At 45.9% G+C, this 21,045-nt stretch overlaps 1 protein-coding gene across 9 annotated transcripts in view; it reads left to right on the plus strand.

Annotated features, from left to right (window-relative positions):
• Nucleotides 1-21,045, plus strand: part of HECW1 (HECT, C2 and WW domain containing E3 ubiquitin protein ligase 1) — a 463,589-nt gene that overhangs the window by 355,330 nt on the left and 87,214 nt on the right. For 5 of the 9 annotated variants that reach the window (XM_067042890.1, XM_067042893.1, XM_067042892.1 and 2 more), the window contains 4 exons: nucleotides 1,379-2,734; nucleotides 7,433-7,534; nucleotides 12,482-12,650; nucleotides 19,105-19,247. In XM_067042890.1, coding sequence (XP_066898991.1) covers nucleotides 1,379-2,734; nucleotides 7,433-7,534; nucleotides 12,482-12,650; nucleotides 19,105-19,247 — 1,770 coding nt within the window. The remainder of the gene's footprint in view (nucleotides 1-1,378; nucleotides 2,735-7,432; nucleotides 7,535-12,481; nucleotides 12,651-19,104; nucleotides 19,248-21,045) is intronic. The other 4 variants (XM_067042895.1, XM_059074683.2, XM_067042898.1 and 1 more) reach the window with 1 other exon arrangement.

A 21,045-nucleotide genomic window follows, 5' to 3' on the forward strand; every position in this document is an offset into this window, starting at 1 on the left:
CATACATGAGTGAGTGAATGAATGTGATACATGTCATAGTGTTGAACTGTGATTACCCAGTGGATTTTTACAATATCGCAGGAAAAATGAAAACTATAAGTCGGACAGAAAACTTGAGAATCATCCCGTGTTCAGTTTTTCAGGCCAAAACATATCTCCAAATAAGAATGATGAGATGCCTTTTTTTTTTTTTTTTTTTTGTGGTACGCGGGCCTCTCACTGTCGTGGCCTCTCCCGTTGCGGAGCACAGGCTCCGGACACGCAGGCTCAGCGGCCATGGCTCACGGGCCCAGCCGCTCCGCGGCACGTGGGATCCTCCCGGACCGGGGCACGAACCCGTGACCCCTGCATCAGCAGGCGGATTCTCAACCACTGCGCCACCAGGGAAGCCCTGAGATGCCTTTTAATTCCCCTCTTGCTCTTCTCCTACAACCCCCCTCATACGTGTAGATCACACTGAGAATTGTCTGGTCCTCCTGGGCCACATTTATCGGTTGCCATTAAAGTTAATACAGCTTTTGAGAATTCAGGGTCTGAAGTTTATCACTGCCCGCTCATCAGACAAAAGTTGCACTTTTCTGTGCCCAAGATACAAAGCAGATTGTAAGAAAACACTTGACCATTTCGTCCTTTCAAATCCAGCGTTTTCTACGTTCTGAGAATAAAACTGACTCTCCCTTCAGGGTAGCAGTCAGGACAGCTTTACAGTGCACCAGAGAGATTGCTTTTCTTCGATGAGTAAATAGCTCTAGGGCTTGAAATGGGACTTCCTATCTGGCAGGGATGCAGTAGAGCAACTGGGGGAAGGTAGAGGTAAACCATGCTTGCTGCTCCTTGAATGGGTGCTTGGTATGGAGACCTGGTTTACCTTCCACTGCAGTAACCTCCATATGTTGGAAACCTTCCAGTCTGAGCCGCTGAATGACTGTGGCTGCTCCCATCATTGGCCTTTCCTTCTCTCTGGTCACCTAAGAATCCTATTCTGCCACCCTGGGGGAGTCAGCCATACTAAACACTCTGAACCAGTATAATTAGTCCTGCCTGGAGCTGGCAAGGAACTATATACCGTGCCCCCGCCCCCATCTCTGAGGTCTTCCATGTAGCAAACATTTATGTGCCCGGAACTGGGGTAATGCTAGGCTTTGGGCATTCTAACTAAAAAATGAAGTTCCTTGAAACAGAATTCTCAAATATATCATGACTGCAAGTTGTCCTTAACATAAGGAGAACTCATTCTTGCAGTATTTTTAGCAGAGCTTTGGCCAATGGGAAACCCTCATCAACCCCTACATCCAATATCCTAAGGCAGAAATCCCTAGGATGGCTCAGTCCCCCAGAACAGACTAACACTACAGTGACGTTTTCTTCTTGTCCGCAGACGACGAGGAGATTTCCCTGAGTACCGAACCCGAGTCTGCAGAAATTCAGGACAGCCCCATGAATAGCCTGGTGGCAAGCAGCCGTGGGGAGCCCCCTTGCACTAATGCACCAGAGCCCTCGGGGACCTCAAGGCCGGAGCAGCCGAGCCAGGGCAGCGCGGTGGGCCCTGCAGGGAACGACAGCCTGGAGCTTGCCAGTCCGGTTGAGGCCGCCGCAGGTACCACGGAGGCAGGAGATGATGGCACGGTCTGTGTGCGGCCTGAGGGGGCTGGGGAGCTTCTGGCCCCCTGGCCAGAGGACACGGAGCCCGCCCTGAGCGCGGAAGAACTGGCCGAGCGGCTGGACCTGGGCGGGGAGGCGGCCCTACCCGGGCTGCCGGAGGACGGTCGAGCCCCGGGCAGCCCCGGGCAGCCAGTGGCCAAGGAGGCGGCGACAGAGAGCCGGGCTGGGGGGCAGGAGGTGGAAGAGGGGCAGGTGGAGGAGGAGGAGGGGGACGTGTCTGCCCCGGGGCAGGGGGAGGACAGGCTGCAGCTGCGGGCTTCCGTGAAGAGGAAAAGCAGGCCGTGCTCCCTGCCTGTGTCCGAGCTGGAGACGGTGATCGCGTCCGCCTGCGGGGAGCCCGAGACGCCTCGGACCCACTACATCCGCATCCACACGCTGCTGCACAGCCTGCCCTCTGCGCAGGGCGGCGGCGCGGACGACGACGGCGCGGAGGAGGAGGCCACCCTCAAGGATGCCTCGGAGAAGGAGGCGCTCAGCGAGGTGGACACGGTCGCCGCCGAGCCTCCTCCCCTGGAAGAGGATGGAGAGGCCCCCGAGGGGGCCACTCCAGGCACGGCGCCCCCGGGCCACTCGGGCTTGGCCAACGGCTCGGTCCCAGATGGCGACACGCTCCCCAGCACGGGGAGCGAGAGCGACTCCAGCCCGCGGCAGGGCGGGGACCACAGCTGCGAGGGCTGCGACGCGTCCTGCTGCAGCCCCTCGTGCTACAGCTCCTCGTGCTACAGCACCTCGTGCTACAGCACCTCGTGCTACAGCAGCTCCTGCTACAGCGCCTCCTGCTACAGCCCCTCCTGCTACAACGGCAGCAGGTTCGCCAGCCACACCCGCTTCTCCTCCGTGGACAGCGCCAAGATCTCCGAGAGCACCGTCTTCTCCTCCCAGGATGACGACGACGAGGAGGAGAACAGCGCCTTCGAGTCGGTGCCCGACTCGGTGCAGAGCCCGGAGCTGGAGCCGGAGTCGGCGAACGGCGCGGGGTGGCAAGACGAGTCGGCTGCCCCCACCGGGAGCGTGGCCAGAACCGTGGAAGGTCTGGAGTCCCCCGTGGCAGGGCCAAGCAGTCGAAGAGAAGGTTAGACCCTCACACCCGATCAGAGAGAAAATAGGCCCACCAGGGGGAAGCAGGTCTCACCAACATGGTTTCAAAACAAGAGGGAGAGGATCGGTCCCAAGTGAGGTTGCTGCAGCAGCTGCGTGTGCCTGTCCTGTACATATATGTGTGCGTGTGTATGTGTGTATGTCAGTATTCCAGGCTGTGGGTAGCTGACACCCCGCCACTACTCAGATACACACCAAGAATTACAGCTAGTCGAATGTGAGCGTATACTTGTACGTGTGCTTCTCGGTTTTAACTAATCACTGGTTATAGGGTACATGTTACCCTCTAGTCTTGACAACAGCCAGAGCAACAAGGCTAGTATCAAATAATATAACTAACCTGTGTACAAATGGATATGTAGAGCCTACATGTATGTGTCATGATTTCTGTGTCCTCGATTCTGTTATTGTGGTTGGTTGTGTTTTGTCTTGTTTTGGGGGTCTGGGGACTATTTTGGCTAATGGAAGGGAAGCATAATATGAATGTGTACTTCGCTTTGTCTCAAGTAAGATTCTAAATCCAGTAGTTTCCAAATGTATCCTCTGTCTTAACCAAATACCTTCCTTCTCAGTCATGCCTGTGGAATCATATATAAAATTAATTTGCATTTCCTTATCCAGAATTGGGAACCACCTTCCAAGCAAGTGACAGTGACATCAAGGGAAATCATTTAAAAGTCACATAATAATATGAAATAATTCAGTTGTTTTAAAAGAGGAAAGGATAGATTCTGCTACTTTGCTGTTCCAATTTGTTTAGATTAGCCTCCAAACACAATGCGTTGGTCTCGTCTCTAGACTGCAAGCTCGTCAAGGACCAGAGTTATAGCTTCTTTATGTTTGAATTCTCAGCACCTAAACAAATGCCTGGCACCTACAAATTTTTACAGGAACTAACGTGAGCTTAAAAGAAATAATTTTAAGTACTTAACAATGCCCAATTCTACATTTTAGAGAAAGAAAGGGTGAGGGAAAGGGGCACATAGGATAAGGAGAAGCCCAAGGAAATTGGTAATAAAGAGACACAGGGAGAAAAACCATAGTGACGTACAATATGGAAAGGCACCCATGAGTGTGAAAATGGCATGGACAGTTCCTTTCTTTTAACAAGGTTGTGTTGAGTCCCTGCTTCGTCCTGAGCCAGATGCTTTGTGCTGGGCACAGGAAGATGGGTCACCAGTAGATCTGTGCGGAAGGAACTCAATAATTACAATAGAATTACAAATAAGTATCTTACAAGGAGTTTGGGGGGATACACCCATACAAGGGCACAATTCGGAGCTGCCAGGGATGTTTAGACCAAAGTTCAGCAAATTTTTTCTGTAAAGGGCCAGATGGTAAAAATTTTAGGCTTTGTAGGTCAAGAGGCAAAGTCAAAAAACTCTTCTCACCCAAGGGGTATTTTTTTAGAAGAGTTTTACCTTTAGAAGTGTAATAACCACTCTTAGCCCAGAGCCATGCAAAAACAAGGCTGGATTCGGAGTTTGTCAGCCCCTTGTAGCCAATGGGTATACTTTGACGGCCATGTTGGGAGACAGTCCACACGTGGGTAATTGAAAATTGACTCAATACACATTGATATAAAAGCATGTTTAACAACAACAAAAAAGCCACTGCCCATGCCTTTGAGGGCCTAACAGGCCAGCAGGGGGAAGCCATCCATCCCCTTAACTGAAAGGACAGGAACGTGTTTCAGGGCCATAGTGGAAGTCTGTGTTTGTACAGAAATTTCTAGCTTCCTGAATTTTTTGCAGATTGTAAACTCAGAAAAAGTTAAGAAGCACCTATATGCTTCACTGTGGTGGTTACCAAGGGCGATAACGAGGATTCCTGGGAAGGACTGTTGATCTCATGAAAGCTGTGCATACCTTGGCATGTGACTTCCTCCAGCCAGTTCTTCCCTCCCTTGGTAGTGGGTCCCCGGGGCTAATGGGATCAGCGTGGCAGATCTGTCCCCTGCTGACCACCATGTTTCCAAGAGCACCTGCTCAAAGAAAGCACATGTGCCTGATTATATGCATGTGTGCCCTCTTCTCCCATAAGAGTCTCTGCTGCCCCCTCACCGTGACTCTGAAGATTGCAAATTCTTGCCCAAGGTTAGCCAAGGTAGACGTACTATATACACGCCCCCGCAGAGGAGCCTGCAGCAGTTTGTGGAGGATGTCTTCTTTATCTACTTTTTGCTGCTTTTCCCTCCATAAAAACCTTTTTCTTTTAACCTCAACATAAAATGGTTTTTTAAAACCTGCAGATCAAATGAAAAAACTAACATAATATGATTATGAGCTCAGCCCTGCCATCAGGCTCCCCTGGATCTATATTCAGTGCCCCCACTTCCCAGCCATGACACCTTAGCCAAGTTAACCTAACTGCTCCAAGCCTCACGTGTAAAATGGGTGCAAATGTAGAACGTACCCTAAGGGGTTATCAGAAAGGTTCAATGAGATGATTTGTATGAAGCGCTCAGCCTCTCACTGAGTTGAGGGTTCCTCAAGGTAGATGAGCAGCGAGGCTCCCTTTTAAATTAGAATAAGTTTCCTTCTCTGGGAAGGTCTAGCGGGTCTGACACTTGCTTTGTGTTTGAGGCGAAGGGGATGGTGTGGAGCCGCAGCCTCTGGCAGAACAGAATTTCTTGCTTCCTCTGGGGGCTCCATTCATTTCGCTGGCTGAGATGTATCAGTCACATCGTTGCGTTTGCTTGGGGTTCACAGGCAGGTGGGGTCAGCTCCGTTAACTCCAGCAAGCAACAATATTATGTTTCCACTAGCTTGGAGGAGTAATTAACCTGATTGGTTGAATTAATTATGATGAGGTAAGTTTGTTGTTCTTCTTCTTTTTTAAGAAAGTAAATTTAAAAATGCAGCCGCTGGTGACATAACAACTGTACCATTGTTTCTTTAGTTTCTGACACTAAACATATATAAAGACAAACATGAGCGTGGTAGCCGCTAAATTCAGAGCCCCAGCTTTGAGACAGGAGTCAGTTTGCAAGGAGCCATGTGCTGGCATGAGGGACACCTTCCTTGACTCTCCTTAGTCTCCAGGGGCCCCGAGAATTTCAGTCACATGCCAGAGTTTGCACAAGAAGTAATGTTATATATTTAACATTTAAAAGGGCCCTTTGTTCCTGAATACATCCCTGTGTTTGTTTTCCAATTAGCTCTAGGAATTAAATGGCTAAATTAAATCCACCTAACTTCCTTCCTAACTAATTTCTTCTATGTTTTTACATCAGTTCTGTGGATCTAGAGTGAGAAGAAATAAGCATCCCTTCCATGTATGGACATGCTGGGGAATATTTTTTGAAATTTGAGATCCCACGAAGATCTTAACCACTGTTTTTTCACAGTTTCTCTCTTTTGGGCCCAAAAGGAATAATGGAACACTTCGTGTTTGCATTAGCCATGGAGGGCAGAGGAAGGCAAAACCCTCACCTTTGTCCTCTGGCCAGCAGGGGCTACTGTGAGAAATCCAGGGTGGTGTTAGTAGGGGGTTACCAGTCTGAGAGCTGTCTCGTGGCCTGGGCCCTTCTAGCTCCCCAGAGATCAAGAGCAAGTGCCTCTGATTATGGGATCCAAACAGCTGGTGCTGTAGGCCTTCCATCCACATGGCCAGTCTGCAGGCAGTTGTTACCAGGACCTGAGGACATCATGAAATAGGAACTGCATTGTACAACATTGTTCAGTGCATCGTAAGTCTGCCTGAGAGTAATATTAGCTGTGTCTGTTATAATTGAGGGTGTGCATTCTGTGGATACGTTTATTTCTAAAATTTCTCCATGTCTGTCTCTCTTCTTCCGTCTATCCCACTTCTGTGTTTCAAGTTTTCCTGTCTCGGTCTTCCTGCCTCTTATCTACTTCCTTCGTCTCTTGTCTTTTTCCAGAACACTCTGGCTTATCAGATTCTTCCTCAGAATAATCTGGAACAATCACAAGATGCCGTAGCTCCTTGGCTCTGTACCCCAGCCCCTAGCTTCCATACTCCAAGAAGTTACCTTCTTGGCCCACTAGTTCCTTAACCCCATCTCAGAAAGGCACCAGCTAAGAGTTTCATTCCAAACACAAAATCTCTGGAGGATGGCCTCTGGGTAGCCCTCTGATGAAACCTACCCAGACAAGGAGCTGTCATTTTGCACAGACCCCTTGAACTTTTATGAGACCTTGTAAAAGCTACCCTTCCCTCCAAAAGGCCTGTTTCTTTTCCTGGGCTAAACTCAGGCTCTGCTCATTTTCTTTTGTGTCCCTTCCTGATGCCACCTTCCCCTCAAGAAAATTCAGGTGGTTACAGAATCAGACCCCAATCCTACCTATTGGTCTGTTGCGGTACAGATCACAGCCATGGAGTGTTTGGCTGGTTTTTTTCGAGTTTCTTAAAAAATATAGTTCCCTCTATTCACTGGCTCATGAATGACTCTGTATGTAGCAAACTGATACAGAAAAATATCAATTGCCTGCTCTTTTTCTTGTTTTGAATTTTATTTATTTTTTTATACAGCAGGTTCTTATTAGTTATCCATTTTATACATATTAGTGTATATATGTCAACCCCAATCTCCCCAGTTGCCCGCTCTTTGAGTTTTTTTCCTGCAGTAGTTTGTTTTACAGTCATGCTTTTTTGCTGACGTTGCCATGGCAATGAATGAATCTGAATGTCTCGACTATCTTGTCCATAGGTGAATGTCCTATACTCCATAATTCCCAGCCAGTAAGCCAGCTTCCTTCCTTGAGGCCTGAACATCATCACTACCCAACAATCGATGAGCCTCTTCCACCAAGTAAGCTTTAGTTTTGAAAATCTATGCTCATAACTCTTCCCATCAAGTCTAAGCAGGTCAGTATGAACTTTGTATATAAACATCCAAACTCTTCCTCTACTCCATACCTCACACTATGATCAAAAACCAATATGGCTCCTACCACAGAAATTGGTTGGTTGGTTGGTTTTTTGTCGTATGGTTTCAGGATGTGATCTTAATGAGAAAACCCAGTATTTTCAGTACCCTTCAACTTCTGAAATGGAGAGCATTTCTTTACAAGACTTGACTAGGCCTTGCAAACTGTTCATGACCCTTAATTCACAAATTTTATTGTATCATATTTAAAAGTTTGCAGTTCAATATGGAATAATCCTATTATTCTCCATGGGACCTTTTATGGTTCAAGCATCTCCACGTAATAAAACATTTCAACACATCAGGACCCATGAACTTGCATTTTCCTTACTCTGATTTGCACCAATAGGTGATAGCCTCAAATTTTTTCTGTAGTTCTTAGAGGTTTCCAGGCAAAATATCATCTTTAGGGATAGAATTCAATAGCACATTCTCCTGGTAACTGTAATGTGTAATTAATAATTATCTAACTGGTCATTTGAACTTGGGAAAATCAATCTCAGTGACTCAATTTTCTTATTTGTAAAGTAAAGCTTTAATTTTCTCATCTGCTAAATGCTAGATTTGGACTAGGTAGTCTCTAGATATCATTCCAGTGTAATTTACCCTTATAATATTCCCTTATATGTAACATTGGTAAGAAGGAAATGACCCCCCCCCCGCCAGACATTATATATTCATTTAGCATCAGATATGTTCATGAATTCTAGAACATCCCTGTTTTGGTTTGGGCTCATTTTTCAAGCAAAGATAACCTTTAAAATTTGATAAATTTTACAACTGCAAGATCTTTCCAGGATTCAAGGAATCAGTGTTTCTTTACATTCTTTTGCCTGTGCTTACATTAAGCCGTTACACTTTTGGAAGAAGAAAGGTTTATTCCCTAATTCATCTATTCTTGTCAATGTGATATATTTTACATTTATACCATTCTTCTCCTATTCAATTGTAATTTATCAGTGATAAACAGTGTCTTTAATATGTAGAATATGTAGAATTAAAGGAGTTATTAATTAATAACTTAAAGGAGTACCACATTTGTTTGGAGAGACCAAGACAAATATTATGTCCTTTAACTTTTGATGCCTGATTTCTTTCTTTATACATTGATTTATGGATATTCCATAAATGAATAGTAAAATTCCAGTGTCACTAGAGGTACTTCCTACTTGGAAAAATACCTATAGCATGTTCTCTCCAAGAGAGGGACATTTTCCCCACAACAAAAAAAACCTATCGGTGGGTGTGTACGTGAATTGACCTTCAATCCATGCAAGAGTAATAACTAGTTATACAGACAGATATTACAGATAATTGAATATAGTATATTCTGTTTTAAAGAATTGCTTTATATAAGCTGCTTTTGATAATGAAAACGAATTTCTTCCAGATAGGTTTCAATTTTCTGTCCACGTGACACTGAAAAATATTAGAAAAGTTGGTAGTGAAGCTAACTGCATTTTCTTCATCTCACATAGTACATGGATGACTTCATCAGATAGTTATTCATTGCATAAGTATTTATTGAATGCTTACTCTATGCAAGGTACTGTTCTAGGTAAGCAAAAAAGGCAAAGATCCCTGCCCTCAAGGAGCTTACAGTCTAGGCTGGTAGAGACAGATAATAAACAATAAAAAGAATAAATGAAGAAATAGTGCAGCACATTAGATGGTCTTAAATGCTGTGGAAAAACAAGAGCAGAGCAGGGTAAGGGGAACCTGGAGCATGTGGTGGTGGCTGGTTTGCCATTTTAAATAGGGTGGTCGGGTACACTTCGCTGACAAGGCAACATTCAAAGCTAGACTTACAAGTTGGTAGAGGGTTATCCACCAAGTACTGGGGAAGAAGAGCTTTCTGAGCAAACAGAGCGGCCTGCCTGGTGGGTTTGAGAAACAGCAAGAAGGTCAGCGTGTCTGGATGGAGCAGATGTGAGAGCGAGGAAGGAGCTGGCGAAGAGGTCCGTCTATTGGGGGCCCAGATCCCCTAGGGCCTTGTAGAGCACTTAAGGGTTTTGGCTTTTACTGTGGATGAAAGGGGGGACGTTGTAGGTTTTTGAGCAGAGACGTGACACTGCCTAACTTAGGACTTAGAAGGTTTTCTGTGTTGGCATGAGACCCAACATAAGGTTCTTGCAGGTGAGAAACAGTGGTGGCTCGAGCTGGCGGAGAGCAGAGGACGTGGTGAGAAGTGGTCAGATCCTGGCCAGATATTTGGTGGGTAGATTGGCTGAAAGATTGGATGTGGTGTATGAGATGCAGAGAAGGGTCAAGAATGACCTCAGGAGTCTTAACCTGGAAGGATGGAGCTTCCTTTAACTGAGAAAGGAAGAGAAGGCTGCAGGTAGAGCAGGTATGGGTGGGAAAGGGCTGAAGCTTGGTTTTGATCGTGTTATATTTGAGATGTCATCCGGGTATCAGTGTCAAGAAGACAGTGAGATGCAACTGAAGTTCAAGATAAAGGTCTAAACTACAAACATGGTATTGCACTTGTTAATGTAAAAGTCCAAATTTACAGGCTTTTCTTGGTATCATAATTAAAATAGGATACATTATTAGGCTCTACATTGTTCTCAGACTTCATGGAAAATACATAGTTTAATATCTGACAAGACTCCCCATCCACAAATGAATGAACACACATGAATGACTCTTAACTGTCCCAAGGTCATCTGTAAAGGCATCATTTTCACGAGTCTCTTTTGGCATCACAGGGCCAAGTCCACTGGACAGGCTGAGGCCTGAAGTTCCATTCGGAACATGTTTTCTTTATGCGATACTGTTTATGCAGTACGTGAAAGCAAATTCTTTACAAAGCAACCCAGAAAACACACTTACGATCTCTAATTGCACTCAGCTATTATTTTCTGATTACTTATAAGAGTTTTAATTAGCACTCTGCCTTCCAGGTAGTTAATGTATTGACAAGAGGGCCTGTCTGGCTTGCCATTCTTTTCCGTGAGTGCCTTGGAAATATCGAAACTCATAGAGAGAAATTATTATTATCGCTGCACCATACTTGAGTTATTTTCTTTGGAGAATCTATGAGACTGGAGGCTTGTCTTTGAAGGAATCCTTCCTTTACTGTGGGCACCTGGAGGGCAGGGATGTGTGTTAGTCAGCAGTGTGTCCTCAGGACCTAGCATGGTCTCTAGTTCATAGTACAAGGAGGCGTTTGTGCAACTGAATTGAGTAACACGACACTCTTCAAAGATTAATGCTCATTCTTTGTTGGATGACAGTCATGTTGGGGTCAAGAAAAAAAAATGCCCAGTTGCTGCTAGTTTGGAAATCACTGAAATTTTTTAATGTTTGGCTCAAGATTAATTACCTAGTAGTTCCACAAATATACAATTTCATCAATGAGCTAATTAACATTTACAGCTAACAGTTGACAACTGGATCATCTAGTAGTCAGTTTTAATCAGAACCTTCTAGAATATATTTATACAATCTGACCACATTTTTTTTTTCTTCTATTTGTCTTATAAGTTGAATTTGATGTTTTCTGGTATTTTTAGTGTTCCTTGGGCATTATTTGGCGATCCCTCGGGTAAATGTCAGACATAAGCCATAATGTTCTCAAACAGCTGAACCACACACATATCAAACCATAACTATACCAAATATATTGAGTTTTTCATTTTAAAAACAATTGGGAGTTGCTATGTCATTACCTGAATGATACTTTTTCAATAGAATTGTTAAATATCTGACCTACTCCCCAAAGCTATGGCTTTTCTCACTTAAAAGCCTGAATGGTTTGCCTCATTTGCAGTCATTTTTGCTTTTTCTTCTTTAGTCTAACGTATTTTTCAGCATAACTTTATCATGAAGCTGTTATTTCCACCACAGTTTTACGTGTGGACCCTGAAAGCTTTGCCCATCTCTGTACAGCAGACATTGCTCATCTTTGTTGAGCTCAGGTGTGTGCATATGACTTCCAGCTCTCTCAGTTTTGAGGACTTTTGCATCCTATCACCCCAGCCCAGCTCCTGCATTTATCATGGACTGTATCATCTATGCTTCCACCTTTTAGTTTGTTGCTGTTGTTTAAATTTGAGAAGTAAAGGAATTTAGCTTTATCTTGGGCTCCCTCTACTGTTTGAGAGAGTTATTTATCAACAAAGGGATACTTCAAAGCTAGTTAATAGTCGTGATTGGTTTTGTTTTGGTCGAGAGGTGTTTGGCAGCCACAGGTGGGTTGAACATACACTGTGAATTCACAGCTCTAAGTATTGAATGTGTCCATTCTTTCTCTCAAGAGGAATGGCAATCAATTAAGGCTGCTAAGTATTAGACAGAGGTTATATAAAGCTGCACATACATACAGTGCATTTTAGAACTGCAGTCCAACCTGGTTTTAATATGAGGGCCGTTATTCCCTTCCGAGCAGCCATCCTCCATCAGAATTAGCAAAGAAAGGATTTTTCCAGCATCGGCGGGTCATCTGTCACCGGAGGACATTTCCAGTCTTCCAGCTGTCATTTGAGTAGCCAAGAAAATTGACAAGATGGAATTTTTTAAAGAAGGAAATAAACATTCCATTTTCTCTTTAGACATGGTTAGAATTTTAATGCAGGTCATACCTGAGTAACCCCAGTTACTGTTTAAAATGGCCCAGCAGAGAATCTGAGTCCCATGGGCTCTTTCCTGGAATGCCAACTCCATGCCAATGCCTCAGAGGTCACCCAGGTGCTCTGGGCAGTGCTTGGTCTTCAGCGAGTCACCAGTGGTGAGTTCTAACTGCAAGAGACCTGGAAGTGGTGTCTGTTTCACACGGATCCGTAGTTTGTCCTTGATTTTTCTTTTTGCCTTTTCGTCATGCACCAGACTGGGAAGCTCGCGTTGACAGCCACGGGCGGGTCTTTTATGTGGACCACGTGAACCGCACGACCACCTGGCAGCGTCCCACATCAGCAGCCACCCCCGACGGGATGCGGAGATCCGGGTCCATCCAGCAGATGGAGAAACTCAACAGGCGGTGGGTGATCAGCATGCGGTGAGCCCCAATAAAGCAGTGAGAGGAGAAGGGCAGCTACAGAAACCCCCCTTTTATACTTTCCTACTCAGACTGTTTGAGGAAACTGCAAAGTCATTAACCCATTCGTAGTTAGTATCTGGAAAGCTAGATTTAAAATTTGGTGAGGTGGGCTTCCCAGGTGACGCAGTGGTTGAGAGTCCGCCTGCCGATGCGGGGGACGCGGGTTCGTGCCCCGGTCCGGGAGGATCCCACGTGTCGCGGAGCGGCTGGGCCCGTGAGCCGTGGCCGCTGCGCCTGCGCGTCCGGAGCCTGTGCTCCGCAACGGGAGAGGCCACAGCAGTGAGAGGCCCGCGTACCGCAAAAAAAAAAAAAAAATTTGGTGAGGAGACAAGCTAAGCCTAAGTGTCATTTAAAGATGGGGAATCCTCTTGATGGCCCAGGTTCAAACACAGGTGTTCTTAGCCAAGGGCCCATGGACCACTCCCACCAGGTATTCACGGAGGGTGTCAGTGTTCCAGGAACCATCCAGAAACTATATGCAAAATTATACATGGGTGCACATTTTTCTACCAGACTCATACATATCTAAGATTCTCAAACAGGTCCAGAACCCAAACAGTTTGAAAACATTCCAAGGACAGGTTTGACAGAATACTAAAAGCTGCCTGGAGAAAAAGCTGTCTCATAAATCTCTATATTCATGCCTACCCTGGTCCCATAATTGCTATATACTCAGAAATATACATTCTTAAAAAGCTTTCATCATAGAAAAAGAAACTTTTTTTTTTTTTTTTTTTTGGTGGTACGCGGGCCTCTCACTGTTGTGGCCTCTCCCGTTGCGGAGCGCAGGCTCCGGACGCGCAGGCTCAGCGGCCATGGCTCACGGGCCCAGCCGCTCTGCGGCATGTGGGATCTTCCCGGACCGGGGCACGAACCCGTGTCCCCTGCATCGGCAGGCGCACTCCCAACCACTGCGCCACGAGGGAAGCCCCCGAAAAAGAAACATTTAAAAATACTTTTTGAGAATTGCTTTGTAAACTAGTAAGACCCCTTACTAGTTTTTAGTAAGTGTGTAAAATGTCTTTTTGTTTTCAACATGCAAATGAAACCCTAAACAGCACCTGTCCCATGCCATAAGCTAGTACGAGCTTAGTCTCATTTTAAATCATCAACTCAAGTTTGATGTTTTACTTATTTGGATAAAATTATTATACAATTGAGAAATGCAAGTTTTAAATAAGAAAAAAAAACGGCTTATAATCCTACTGCCCGAAGGATTAGCTTTTTTTAAAAAAATTAACTATCTTCAGATTTCATATGCACAGTCCTTATATAGCTATAATGATAATATAGCTTTATATTCATTTTTCACTTCCTACATTATAAGCATTTTCATATTGCTACATAGTCTTAAGATGATCACTTAAATGATGGTATTCCAATGAACAGATGTAATTTAGTTAATTTGCCATATTGTTGGATGTTTCACTTATTGCTTTTTATCACTATTTTGGATAAGGCCCAAGGGTATGTAAAATATTAGGATTGTCTGAGAGTGTTTCTTTAGGGTTATATTCCCAAAAGAGCAAGCCAAGAGAGACCTGCGTGGTTTTGGTATTTGATATCAGTGCTTAAATGTTTTCTAATGTGTGTTTCTATGGGTTTACTTTGCTAGCAACAATATCTTGCCTTCCATCTCATCTTTTGGTGGGTTTTTGCTGACTTAAGTGATTCTCCTGGTGTTTTGATGCTTCTTACGTTTCACTTCTTGGAGGGAAGGTCAACTTCTCTTTCCGGGAGCTTTTCTTTTACCGATTTTAGCTCCTCCCGTGAGAATTGTCTGTTCTTATAGGCTTTGTTTGTTTGGTTTTGGTTTGGTTTGGTTTGGTTCTGTTTCGTTTGGTTTGGGAAGGTTTCTTTATTTCTGGTTTGGTTTTGTGTGTGTTCCTCTGTGTGTCCATTTGCAAATTCGACATTCCAGCTGACTTCGTTAACCAATTTCCATAAACCCTATATAATATAAATATTTAACCTTTTTCTGCAAAAAAATAAAGTGTGTGTGGGGGGGACATTGAAGGATAATATTTATTTTATTTTATTTATTTATTTATTTTTGGCTGCGTTGGGTCTTCGTTTCTGCGCGAGGGCTCTCTCCAGTTGCGGCAAGAGGGGGCCTCTCTTCATCGCGGTGCGCGGGCCTCTCACTGTTGTGGCCTCTCTTGTTGCAGAGCACAGGCTCCAGATGCGCAGGCTCAGTAGTTGTGGCTCACGGGCTCCAGATGCGCAGGCTCAGTAGTTGTGGCTCACGGGCCTAGTTGCTCCACGGCATATGGGATCTTCCCAGACTAGGGCTTGAAGCCGTGTCCCCCGCATCGGCAGGCGGATTCTCAACCACTGCGCCACCGGGGGAGCCCTGAAGGATAATTTTTGATGAAATAGAAGAGCACCAACTCTCTGACCCCCTCTCTCATCTTTAGAACAAAGAGAGCCTCTGAAGCTGCAGCCCTGCCCTTGCTGGGTGACCCTCCAGCAACTGCTGTGTGTCCTGCTTCCCCAAGACTGTCCTGACCTCAGCAAAGGCTAGGGGTTGGGTCTGGCACCTGGGATTTGAGGCTGTTGACTTAGTAAGGCGTGAGATAAACCAGGTCCAACTGAGGACATGTGAAGCAGTTTGTGAAATTGCTGACATTTCCATCAAATAAGGTTCTATTTACTCGTTAAAATTCTCTTCAGTGATCACTGCAATTTGGGAAGTAACTGAGGACATGTGAAGCAGTTTGTGAAATTGCTGACATTTCCATCAAATAAGGTTCTATTTACTCGTTAAAATTCTCTTCAGTGATCACTGCAATTTGGGAAGTAAAAGAGAGGCTACAACGTGAGGTCTGTCTAAGCCCTTTCCAGGCGTCTGTTGCTGAGTAACAAAGCACCCCAAACTTAGTGACTTAAAACAGCAATAACTGATTATTATCACCATTATCATCATGAGTATCATTCTCTCTCACGGTTCTCATGGTTGACTGGGTTCAGTGAGGCCCTTCTCTGGGTACCTCCATGGCTGCAGTCACAGGGTGGCTGGGCTGGAGACTAGCAGATCTGGAGGTTAATGCCAGCTGTTGGCTGGGATCTCAGCTGTGATTGTCAACCAGAGCACTTCCACGTGGACTTGCCCTGTCGCCTGGGCTTCCTCACAGCATGGCCTCTGTGTTCCATCACAGGCTGTCACTTTCACTATTGTCTGTTAGTCCAGGTAGCCACAAGACCTTCCCAGGTTCAAGGGGAGGGGACATTGATTCTACCTCTTAATAGGAGAGTAGTCAGGTTCTGGAAGAAGCTGTGGACTGAAAATATTGTTGAGCCACTTTTGGAAAATGCAGCCTGCCTTGAGCCACTTAGGGGATCCTCCGACAGCAGCTTCCTTGGTCTTTGGCAGGCCCCCTTCCTCCCCCAGGTCAAGGTCACAAGCTTAGGCGGCTTCTCATTGGCCCACTGAGTACCCCACGTGTGGCTGCATTACTTGAGTTCCAGCAAAAAGAACATCACAGACAGACAGCCTGCACCTTCCCCACAACCTCCCTGCCACAGGCGTGTGGAAGGGTAAATAAAAAAAAGAAAAGCAAGCGTTTCTCTCTCCGATTCCTTGCTCGTCCGTACCCCTTCCACATTTTCTCATAAGAGGCCTTCTCAGGAATGCCTCCCAGTAAGTGCTGCAGGCAGAGCCATCTTCTGCCAGGTGTCAGGAGGGAGTGGCTGAGTCTCTTTAGATAAAACAAAACTTCAAGAAAGCCCCGCACCAGGGAGCCTCAAGCCTAGATGTAGATAACACCACCTGAAGAACTTGTTAGAAATGCAGATGTCAATTTCGCCCCAATTTCTGTAATTATAATAATCACCCAGTTGATTCTCTGGCAAGTGGTCTGGAGACCACACTTGAGAACAAAACTCCTCTTTGTTTTTTATTTATTCTTTTTTGGCCCGATGGCATGTAGGATCTTAGCTCCCCAACCAGGGATCGAACCTGTGCCCCCTGAAGTGGAAGCGTGGAGTCCCAACCACTGGACCGCCAGGGGAGTCCCCAGAACTCCTCTCTAAAGGTCAAGGAGAGGTCACGAGTCTTCAGAATCCCTGCCATGGAAGACCTTGTCGGTCCAATCATACGTTCCCCATGTCCCCACCTTGTATTGCACATGGCGACCTGGCTATTCGCTGCTCCCTGGAGGCTCCCTCCCCCTCCTCTTCACACCTCTTCCTCCACTCCCACATCACTTCTCTGAGCACAGGACCCATACAGCAACGCTCCCCTGGCTATTGTCACTTGTGTGACCTCAAGGACCTCCAGGTCAACATGTCCAGATCCGCACTAAAATCTTCCCACGCACCTGCCTATCCTACACGGTCATCAGTCCCGGCACCTCCACCCACCTGCTCTAAGCGGGCGCCTTGAACTTCACGCCTGTCTCCTCTGTCTCCTCCAACCTCCATACCCAGTCAGGTCCCAAATTCTGTTGAGTCTACCTGTAAAGTTATTACAAACTCTGCCACTAAAGATCTCATCAGTCTGACCGCTTCCCTCATTCCTGCTGTGCCGTGAGGAAAATGGAAGCAGAATTCCTGTCCTGTGCCCCGGTAGGGCTGACAGACAGCAGGCAAAGTCAAGGTCATTTAGCGAGCAGGAAGAGTGGCTACGAAGACTGAAGGAAGCAGAGCAGAGCAAAAAGGAACAAGGCAGCTGTCCGCCTGCCTACAAAACACCATGTGAATTAGGCAGGGAGGTTTAGGAAATTTCTGTGAGTGTTTTGTGGGCAGATATAGGTGATCTTAGTACAGAATGTGGGTGTTCCCCGACCCCAGCAGCATCCTTAGACACCGGCTTTTTCCACCACCCCTGCCTGGTTCCAGGCTTCTGCATCTCCGGCCTGGAGCGATGCAGTAGTTCTCAGCTGCTCTCCCTGACTCCAGGGTCTTCTCCCGTGCCCTCCACACAGGTGGGGGTCAGTGTAAACTGGACCTGCCTCTCTCTCCCAGCAGCTGCTCAGCCCCTACAGTGGCCTTTCTCAGAGTTGGTCCCCGGACCAGCAGCAGTAACTGCATCACCTGGGAACTAGTCAGAAATGCGCATTCTTGCCTCCCCCCACCCCGTCCCTGGACCTGCTGAATCAGAGAGATGCTGGGGATGGAGCTCGGCAGCCCGTGTTTTCACGAGCCCTGTAGGTGATCCTGACGCAGCTCAAGTTGGAGAACCTGGGCCTAGAGAAAAACATTCCAACCGCCGCTGGGCACCTGCTAGGCGCTCCCTGCCACCCCTGCTGGTTCCCTGGCACTGCCCAAGGCCCACACATCCTGATGCCACCACCAACCTTCTCGGAGCTCTCCCGGCTGAAGCCTTTTGCACATGTTATTTCCTCCGTGTACCTTCCCTACAAGCTCCCCGACACGTCATACTCTGACTTCAGAATGCATGTGCCTTGGGTGTCTCCTCGCCTGGGTTCACACCGCTTACACACCTAGGGAAGCTTGTTCACCTCACTAGAGTCACGGTTTATGTGCATTTCCCCTCTTTGTTCTGTCCTGACCCACCGTGAGGGTTCAGAGGGCGAGATCGCATTCCAGTCTTCTCTTTGGTCTGGAAGTCCAAAGCAGAGCCAGACACACTGGAAGAGTCAGTGAATATTTAGTAAGCACCTGGTTAGGCAGCTGACTGGCCAACTGACTGCCTGATTCCCCAACTTGGAAAGAAAAATCAAAGGAGCCTTCAAATAAGCAGAAAGCATTTATTTGTCTGCCCGTGTGTTTTTAGTGTGTAACCTTTGCACACCCCTTGCCGGTCCTGTCAGTTACCTGTTAAATAAAAACAAGTGAGGGGCTTCCCTGGTGGCGCAGTGGTTGAGAATCCGCCTGCTGATGCAGGGGTCACGGGTTCGTGCCCCGGTCCGGGAAGATCCCACATGCCGCGGAGCGGCTGGGCCCGTGAGCCATGGCCGCTGAGCCTGTGCGTCCGGAGCCTGTGCCCCGCAATGGGAGAGGCCACAACAGTGAGAGGCCCGCGTACCACAAAAAAAAAAAAAAAAAAAAAAAAACAAGTGAGTAGAACTTTTATTTTAGTTTGTAGACTTATCACCATCAGGGAGAGGTACTTTGATATCTTAGTTGTAATATTTTAAGTTCCTTCCCATACCATTATTTTAGATTTAGCCTAATTTCATTTAATGCAGGGTGGTTTTTTTTTTTAAGTCACCATACTTGAAACTCATCACAGCTTGCAAAACAAAAAGAAGTCAGATCATCCAGAGATACTTGTAGTGTTAATTGCCTTGGGTATCTTGTGGGGATTCTGAGCATTTCTTTCCTGACGTTTCTTGACATCCAGGACAATTCTTTACTGATTTCCCCGCTTACCTGATTCAGAGCATCGGCCCCTCGACAAGCCATCACACCAAAGTTAACTCCTGTCTTTGCACTTTCTGACACAAAGGTACCAAAATATTCAGCGAACCATTGCTACAGAGAGGCCTGAAGAAGATTCTGGCAGCCAAAGTTGTGAGCAAGTCCCAGCAGGAGGCAGCGGAGGAGGTGGCGGAAGCGATTCAGAGGCGGAAGCTTCTCAGTCGAGCATAGGTATGCAGGACGGGCCCAGACTCCTGGGGTGCGGATGGGGTAAGGAAAGCAGGGCGTGGGCGAGGTCCAGCAGGAGAAGGAGTCTTGGCACCAGCAGGGTAAAACAGACAGAAGTATCCCACCAGGAACGTAAAGGAAAAGTGGATTCACAGTGAAGATACCTTGCACCTATGCATCAAGGCAATTTTTTTTTTTGGTTGCTTAATCATTTCTTATTAAGTAAATTTATTTGTTGGTGTCCTAAGGATGTCTTCCACTTATAAATAAAACATGCAATAAGAATTCATGGTCTGCTTCCAAGGAGCTACGTGCCAACAATAGGAATAAGACTTGTTTGCATTTAGAATAAAATACACAGCAGAAACTAACCCAACATTGTAAAGCTATTATACTCCAATAAAGATGTTTTTTTTTAAAAAATAGGAAATCGTAAAAAAGAAAAAATTTTTTTTTTTAAGAATAAAACACAATCCCCCCTGAGGGAGAAACCTGCGAGTAGAGAGAACGGGCAGGCTTATGATTATACATGGCCGCCTGGGAACATTTTTTAGCAAATACCATCAGCATCCACTAGAGGGCTCTGGTGTTCATTGAATCTGCCTGAGTGGAACTCAGATGCGAATACTCAGAAAGCGTTAAGAGATTGACTTCTTTTTTTTAATTGGAGTAGAGTTGATTTACAATGTTGTGTTAGTTTCAGGTGTACAGCAAAGGGATTCGGTTATACATATATATTCTTTTTCAGACTCCTTTTCATTATAGGCTATTACAAGATATTGACTATAGTTCCCTGGGCTATACAGTAGGTCCTTGTTGGTTGTCTGTTTTATATATAGTAATGTGTATCTGTTAATCCCAAACTCCTAATTTATCCCCTCCCTTCCTTTGCCCTTTGGTAACCATAAGATTGTTTTCTCTGAAGAGATTGGCTTCTGCTTTTTATACCTGTAATAGCATAAGATTATTACTGTAGCATCCTAATAATCCAGTTTCTTTTTGAATTGGGTAAATGATGGCAGGTTGACGGCTCTAGAACATTCGGAGCAAACAGCCATGTGCTTCCTGTGCTGTCAGGTCTCAGCTCTCTCTGCAAAAGCAGAAGAGTGGACATTTTCACGCCCTCTTTTAAATATGTATGTACACAGTTCCACCAACTATTTTAATTGCCTCCATTCTATTCATTTTATCAGATATACTAACTAAACTGACTACTTTATGTATTTCTCTTATTTTCTGAGAGAGACGTAAAGTGATGGAGTAATTAGAAACATGAGGGAAAAGGAACAGAAAATTTCTTTCTGGGTTTGATATTGGATCCGGTGGCATTTGCTGTAGAACAAGTCATCCAAAGCTTAAGCTCACAGCCATGCATTTAGCCCTCAATCCTGCAGGTGGGCAATTTGAACTGAGCTCTGCCGGGTGGTTCCTCAGGCCACTGGGCTCACACCTGGATCCTTGGTCAGCTGTGGAATTGGCCGCAAGCTGGCTGGCCTGATGTGGCCTCAGCCGGGGCGGCTTGTCCCCGCTCCCCATGGCTTTTCATCTTGCACAGACTGTTCTCGTGATGAGGGAGAGAAAGTGGGGACCCGCAGGCCTCTCAAAACCCTGGCTCAGAACCTCTGGCAAATTCTGTTGGTTAAAGCAAGGCACAAGGCCAGCTCAATTCAACAGGGTTGCAAAGTTCCATACCAATGGGGATGCAGGGAGGGGATCATTTGTTCTGCAAACAAATTATCATAGCTATGGTGAGCAACTTATAAAGAAAGAAAAAAGTCATTGGAATAAAAGGGAAGGAGGT

The sequence above is a fragment of the Kogia breviceps genome, chromosome 9, assembly GCF_026419965.1.
Source record: "Kogia breviceps isolate mKogBre1 chromosome 9, mKogBre1 haplotype 1, whole genome shotgun sequence".
Taxonomy (NCBI): domain Eukaryota; kingdom Metazoa; phylum Chordata; class Mammalia; order Artiodactyla; family Physeteridae; genus Kogia; species Kogia breviceps.